Consider the following 6,684-nt stretch of genomic DNA (forward strand, 5'->3'; position numbering starts at 1 on the left):
GCCATGCCTGGCTTGCGACGGCTCGCCCGGGCCTCCCGCCGTGCTTCTCTGGGTTCGGTACCCCATGTGTGGGTGCCCTGTGCTGGAGGCAAAGAGGGGATGGGTGACACTGAGGCGGCACCAGGGGCCTGTGCTGTAGAGCCGGAAGCCTCATAAAGTGGAGCATACGGGCACTTGGCATCACAGGGACGCAGCAGTTGGGATGTACCTCTGTCCATAGAGCTGTGGGGTCACCATCCTGCAGCAAGGGGCAGGGTGAGCCCCCTACTGTATGTTGCAGTGTACAGAATGTATAACCAGGTGTGTCCTGTGTGCCCAGAAAGGTGCAACATCCTGCTGATCCCCCACTGCTCTCTTCTTTCTCTCCCGAGGCTGTACCTGGGAAATCCCATGGACCCTCCTGATGTTTTAGGAGTGGACCTGAGCGCTGCCAGACCTACCCAGCTCCCAGGAAGGGCCAAAAGTAAGTGTCTTCACCCCTTCGCCCCCCACCTCCTACCTGTCAGCTGCACCAAGTCCCTTCTGAGCACCTTTCTGCCTGGGTGGCGGGCAGGACTATCCATCTGTCCCCTCTGCTCTGTCTGCTGCTGTTTGCTTGTTGCAGCTCCGGTGGTGGGGAGCCAGCACATGCTGTCACCCTGCCCGGTGCCACTGCCAGCAGTGTGGGCGGCTCTGCCCGGCCCCTCCAGACTGGACTCTGCCCTGCTGGCCTTCGGCCGGGCCCCTCATCCCCTCCCGGGGCAGGGCTCCCCATTACGGGGCAGAGCGGCTCACTGCTGCGGTTGCAGCCGACACCGTGCAAGTTCTGTACCCCCAACCCCGCGACCCACTGGGGCAGCACGCCGGCACCTGCTGCTGTCCGTAGCGGTGCAGGGGGATAAAGCATGCGCCATGCTCCTGCTAACAGCCGCCCCGGCTGCCGCCTGCTCCGCGTGCTCACCCCCCGTCCCGCCTGCTCTCGGGCTCTCTCTTCTCCTCCCGCAGGGCAGCCGCCTCCGCGCCCGCCTCAGCCTTCCATCCTGCTTACCAGTAAGTCGGGCTGTTCTTGGAGCCTCCAGCCCTGCTCCTGTCCCTTCTCTTCTCTCTTAGCTCCTTTCTTTCAAGGTACTCGGGGTGTGCTGTGTGCTCGCCTCCTGCTCTTACCGATGGGGTGTCACCTGGGGGTGACAGCATGGCTCTGCTCCCTGTAGATTGTGTCCCCGGGCTCCAGAAATGGCTTACACTGGGGTGGCTGTGGAGCAGAGGGGGTCCTCATCTCCTGGCTCACCGTGGACCCTGCCCAGAGAGCAGGGTGAGGGGTGGCTGAGGCTGCTGTGCCACGGGGCTGCGGGGAGTTTTCTGGGGTCTTACTGTGGCTTTGGGAAGGAGTTGGGGTTTGGAGTCACCTCTGAGATTGGCAGCAGCTGGGGACACGGGATGGGTATACTGGTGGGTAGTGCAGTGGGATACTCACTGCTTTCTCCTTTGTTTCCTAGAGCCCTCCTACGACCCGGTCAGTGAGGAGGACGAAGGCCTGTCGGCCGGCCTCCGAAAGCTCTGTCTGAAGAAGCCAGGCCCGGGGAAGGGCCTGCGGCTTGCCAAGCCCTCTGCCCGCGTGCCGGGCACCAAGGTGGGCGAGCGGCAACCCAGCCGGTCACCCAGTGAGGGACCAACGAGCGGCGAGGTGACCCTCATTGACTTTGGGGAGGAGGTGCCCCCCACTACCCCTTCGCCCGTGGGGGAGCTGACGGCCCCTTCCCTCGCCAAACTGGCCATGGAGGCCTTCTCGCTGCTGGACAAAACCCCCCCGCAAAGCCCCACACGAGCCCTGCCCCGGCCCCTCCACCCCACACCAGTGGTGGACTGGGACGCCCGGCCCTTGCCCCCACCACCCGCCTACGATGACGTGGCACAGGACGAGGATGACTTTGAGGTGTGCTCCATCAACAGCCCCCTGGGGCGGCGGGGCAGCCGTGCTGGCCTTCCCAGGGCACGTGAGCGAGGTGAAACCAACTACGGCTTCGTGGATGAGGGTGAGCGGGCGGCGGGGCTGGAGGACAACCTCTTTCTGCCCCCCAAGGACACCAAGCAGCCCAGCCTGACGCAGACTACTGAGATCTTCCAGGAGCTGCAGCAGGAGTGCATGAAGAGGTTCAACGTGCCCCGGGGGCCATCCGCATGCCTGGCTGACGACAAACCCCAAATCCCACCCCGCGTTCCCATCCCTCCTCGGCCGCTGCGCCGCAATGAACCTGGCCGTTGGTCTGGGGAGCTGTCCCCAGCCTCAGGGGGCGAAGAGGACCGGCCACCCCAAATCCCCCCTCGGGACCCGCTGTCACAGCCCACTTCACGGACGCCCAGCCCCATGGCCCTGCAGGTGGGCTCCCCACAGCAGCGGGCTGCCCTCTGCTCTTGCCTGTCCACATCGCCAGGGAAACCCATGCCCACCACGCAGAGCTTCGCTCTGGACCCCAAATACGCTACCCCCAAAGTGATCCAGGCACAGGGCAAGGACTGCTCCAAGGGGCCCTGCATCCTGCCCATTGTGAAGGATGGGCAGAAGGTCAGTAGCACCCACTATTACCTGCTGCCCGAACGCCCTGCCTACCTGGACAAGTATGAGAAATTTTTCAAGGAGGCCAAAAGCCCCGAAGAGGCACCAGCATCCCGCGTGGTCACCACGGCCACCGTCCGGCCCATGGTGCAGCAGCAGCCTGACTACAAGGCCAACTTCTCCTCCAACAACAGCAATCTCGGGCCCAAGTGTTTGGTGAAAGCTTCCTGCAGCCTTCAGAAAATCGTGTATGATGGGCCAGATGGCTATCGTCCCTCGGAGAAGATCCGGCTGGTAAGGAGAGACGTGACTTTTGTGCAGATGGCCGTGGGCAAAAGGTATCCCCACCCCATGCATCTGTTTCCCAATGTTCAACCCGCAGAAGGTTGAAGACATGCAGGAGTGTCATTGCAGCTCCCACATGGGGTTTGAGGGCCCTTTTAACCCAAATTAGCCCTACCCACAGTTAGACCCATGGGTCTGGGAGGAAGGTGGCTGTCACCCCAGCCCAGGAGGCGGAAATACCATGTTGACACCTCATTGCTGGTGCCCAACTCCTGGTTGGGAATGGAGTCTTGGGGGTGGCAGCCATAGTGTCTCCCTGACTCCCCAACTCCGCTGCCCATGGTGACACACAGTGACCTCCATTCTTCCCCAGGTTCAGGACACAGTGCATGGCGTCACCACCGAGGAGTGCCAGGCAGCCCTGCAGAACCACGGCTGGAATGTTCAACGTGCCATCCAGTACTTGAAGGTACAGCATGCTGCAGCACCCACTGCCAGCACCCTGGCACCCTGGCACCCTGATCCTTATGCCCTGTGTCCCTTTGCAGGTGGAGCAGCTCTTCTGCCTGGGACTGAAGTCCCGCGTGGAGTGCCACCGGGTGCTGGAGATGTTCGACTGGAACCTGGCGCAGGCCAGCTCCCACCTCCTCGACCCATACAGCTCCTCCAGGCAGAAGTAAGTCCACGAATATTATTTTAAGGATGGGGTCCAACCCTGTCACCCCCTGATCTCATGTCCTCTCCTTGCAGGCGGTGACAGCAGGGACCAGGTGAGCGATGCCGGACCCAGAGCAGGCGTCTCACTGCGAGGTCACCACCCCGATCCCACCTTCTGCTGCTGGACTCTGGACTGAGCCCCACCTAGGGGATGGGGGCAACCCCAGAAGGGATCTTGCCCAACAGTTGAGACTATGCCACAGCCCCTGTGTCTGGGGATCTGCGCCCTGGCTGAGGAGATGAGCTCCGTCCCTTGGCCTGATGTTGAATTGTTTTTGTAAAGAGAAATGTAATTTTAATATATATATATTATATTATATATATATTATATATCTATATATATAAAAATAATCAATGGAAAGGAGGAGGGTGCTCGTGCCCAGCTCCTGGGTTGCTGCCAGCACACACAGGCATTCCTGATGCACACAGGAAGGACGCATGCATGCTCCTATGGCACACACTGGGGTGACCCCATGGCACGGCCCCAGTGCCCCCTGTACCCTGCCGAGGCCGTGCCACCCCCGCGCCCTGCAGCAGATGTGCCTGGAGCACTGTGTGACTCATGCCCAGGCAGGGAGCGGCGAGCCCTGCATCTCTTCCCCCACCCACACAACAAAGGGGTTGTGCAACCGCATGGCACCGCCGAGCCGCAGCCAGGGGCTGGGGAGGGGGTTGGGGGTGGCACTCGGTGCACCCAAAGCATTGGTGGAATGCATTGCCTGGGCGCCCCGAGGTGCCACCTCGCAGAAGGGAAGGGGACCTTGTTGCCCAAACCTGGGCTTGTGAGCACGGGTGTGGAGGTAGGGCGTTGGTGGTCCCCAGGGGAACGGTGGGTGCAGGGAGGCTGTTTGGTGCATCTCACTGCATTTCCCTCATTTAAGGTGACCTGCAACCAAGGCACGGCCCAGCCTGTGTGGAACCACCCCTCATCCCTTCCCTCCCCCCCCCTCCCCAGCCCGGATTTGCGTGGGTGTTTGCAATGGGATACACACCGATGGCGCAGATAACCCCCTGCACGCAACAGCCATGTTAAGGTCATGGGCCCTTAGTACAATGCCCCGCACCTTTGGGGGCATGGGGTCAGTGGGGTGGTCACTACTGGGGGCCTGGTGGAGGTGTGATGAGTGCTGCTCGGTCTCTGTGCATCCTGGGGGGCAATGCAGTGCCCCAGGGGATGGGGAAGGGTTAAGCAGTGCAGGACCCCGAGGCAGGTGCTCCCTTCCTTGTTCCTCCTTGGCGGCAGGCCCATGGGTTCTGGGGGTTATCGTCTACCTGGCCAAGCGTGGCTGGGACTTGGCAGCAAAGAAGGAGGGGTGGGCATGGGGCTTTGGCGAGCACCCCCTTCCTGCACTATTGGAGACCTGAGCCCCCTTTGCCATCCTGTGGCCTTTTGCAGGCCATTGCGTGGTCACAAGAGGTGATCAGCTCTAAGTGTATCTTAACCTTGGGGTGTCACGTATGGGTTCACCTTATACAGGGTCTTAAAACCTCCTCATGGCTAAAGCAAGGGCTAAAAGGATGACCCCAGCCACCAGCACGTCCTCAGGGCTGGGGCATGGCTGTCTCTGTGGGCCTGAGGAGCTGTTGGTGGCATGTGGCACCCCCACACTGCAGTGGCAGCTGGAGGAGGGCTGGCACAGGGCAGTGCTCACTGGAGGAGCTGCCTCATTGCATCACTGGCCCTCGGACAGCGAGGAGGTGCCAGCGGTGCCGGGAACCTTTGTGGCCACATCATGGGGCAGCTGCTGTGGAGCTGGGTGCTGTGGGGACTCTGGGTGCTGCCAGGTGAGTGCCGGGGTCGTCTGCGTCACCGGGGCAGCCGGACACACCACGGTGCCAAGGAGGCACGGGGATCTGTCCTGCAGCAGCCTGCATGGTGGGGAGGAGAGATGGGCACCCAATGGATTACAGTGGGAAGCAAAGGGCTTGTTGCTCAGCCTGCCCTTGCTCACACCCAAGCCCCACCAGGGAATGTGGGAGCAGCAGGCATGGGGCCCCTTGTCCCAGCACAGGACCCAGCAGAGCCGGTTGGCAGCTCCCACGTGCCTGACAGCATCAGTGCCGAACAGCATCAGGATATGTCACCCACTGTGCCTGAGTTGGGCACGTGCCAGCTGTCCCCTGGCCGAACAGAGAAGCCTTCTGTCCTCGGAGATGGTTCAGGTAATGCCAGGTTGGAGCTGATCCCTACCCACCAGGGAGCTCAGTCCAGTGCCTGGGTGAGCAGCATGCTCAGGGGTTAGTATGGGTGGAATTGCCTTCTGTCTCCTCACAGGCAGTGCAGTGCTGCAGGTGGTGCTGGCAGCAGTGGATCCCATGAGTCCCAGCAAGGAGCAGGAGATGCCTTCTAGTGCAGCAGTCTCTGGGGGGGTGGCAGGATGGGACAGTCCCCAGGCAAGGCTTGCCTACCCAAAACAAACTGACTGGACGACCAGTGTCCCCCTGGCTCCTGGCACCACTCAGATCTCATCCCCTGTGCCTACAGGGCACAAAATGGCTGTTACCCATGAGAACAGGGATACAGAGCCAGCCACAGCCATGCTGTCCCCAGCTCCACGTGTACCTATGGAGAAGGGGACAGGCATCTCAGTGCCACGGGGCAGCAGCACTGCTCCCACAAAGTCTGTGGGAGAACACAGTGCTCTGCAGAGCACTTCTGGGCAGCCCACACCAGGATCAACCCTCCCTCTGCAAGAGATAACAGTGACTGAGGAACGTATGCATGCCACCAGATTGCTGACAGGCGACGTCCCAATGCCCAGTGGAGGTTTGTCTCCTGCAGTGAGACATGTCCCTGCAACTCCTCTGGTGCTGGGAACAGAAGCACCTTCCTCAGCCACCAGCACAGCGACTGATGACAGTGGGTTGGTGCAGCCTCACCGTGCTGTCACTGTGGAGTGGACACCGGGGACAGCACAGACCGTGGTGCTGTCTGATGTCCAACACAGCACAGGGACTTCACCCCACTCCCTCACCTGGAGCCCAGGTGAGCTGCTCACAGCTTCTGTGCGCCTGTCCCAGGAGGTGACACCAGGGCTGGACGAGGCCACCTCTCCTCTTTTCACCACAGCCAGCATCACCGTGGGGAACCCTGAGCCTACATCAACCATGTCTGACCGTGTCACATCTCCCACTGTGCCAGCAACTAC

General features: G+C 61.4%; 3 protein-coding genes across 10 annotated transcripts in view; all 3 read left to right on the plus strand.

Annotated features, from left to right (window-relative positions):
* Window positions 1-3,856, plus strand: part of TNK2 (tyrosine kinase non receptor 2) — a 17,711-nt gene extending 13,855 nt beyond the window's left edge. For 4 of the 8 annotated variants that reach the window (XM_019619056.2, XM_010716775.3, XM_019619060.2 and 1 more), the window contains 6 exons: window positions 372-463; window positions 985-1,104; window positions 1,476-2,827; window positions 3,192-3,287; window positions 3,367-3,494; window positions 3,569-3,856. In XM_019619056.2, coding sequence (XP_019474601.1) covers window positions 372-463; window positions 985-1,104; window positions 1,476-2,827; window positions 3,192-3,287; window positions 3,367-3,494; window positions 3,569-3,575 — 1,795 coding nt within the window. In that variant the 3' untranslated portion in view covers window positions 3,576-3,856. Of the gene's footprint in view, window positions 1-371; window positions 464-984; window positions 1,105-1,475; window positions 2,828-3,191; window positions 3,288-3,366; window positions 3,499-3,568 lie in introns of those variants that run through there. The other 4 variants (XM_031555045.1, XM_010716774.3, XM_010716773.3 and 1 more) reach the window with 3 other exon arrangements.
* Window positions 3,857-3,931: 75 nt separating this feature from the next.
* LOC109369364 lies at window positions 3,932-5,787 on the plus strand. Its single transcript, XM_031555056.1, has one exon. The coding sequence runs from the start codon at window positions 5,128-5,130 to the stop codon at window positions 5,776-5,778; it is 651 nt and encodes a 216-aa protein (XP_031410916.1). The 5' UTR covers window positions 3,932-5,127; the 3' UTR covers window positions 5,779-5,787.
* Window positions 5,773-6,684, plus strand: part of LOC104912663 (mucin-4) — a 14,359-nt gene continuing 13,447 nt past the window's right edge. Inside the window, 1 exon segment of the mRNA XM_031555084.1 lies at window positions 5,773-6,676. Within this exon segment, the coding sequence (XP_031410944.1) occupies window positions 5,780-6,676 (897 nt within the window). The 5' untranslated portion in view covers window positions 5,773-5,779.

The sequence above is a fragment of the Meleagris gallopavo genome, chromosome 11, assembly GCF_000146605.3.
Source record: "Meleagris gallopavo isolate NT-WF06-2002-E0010 breed Aviagen turkey brand Nicholas breeding stock chromosome 11, Turkey_5.1, whole genome shotgun sequence".
Classification (NCBI taxonomy): domain Eukaryota; kingdom Metazoa; phylum Chordata; class Aves; order Galliformes; family Phasianidae; genus Meleagris; species Meleagris gallopavo.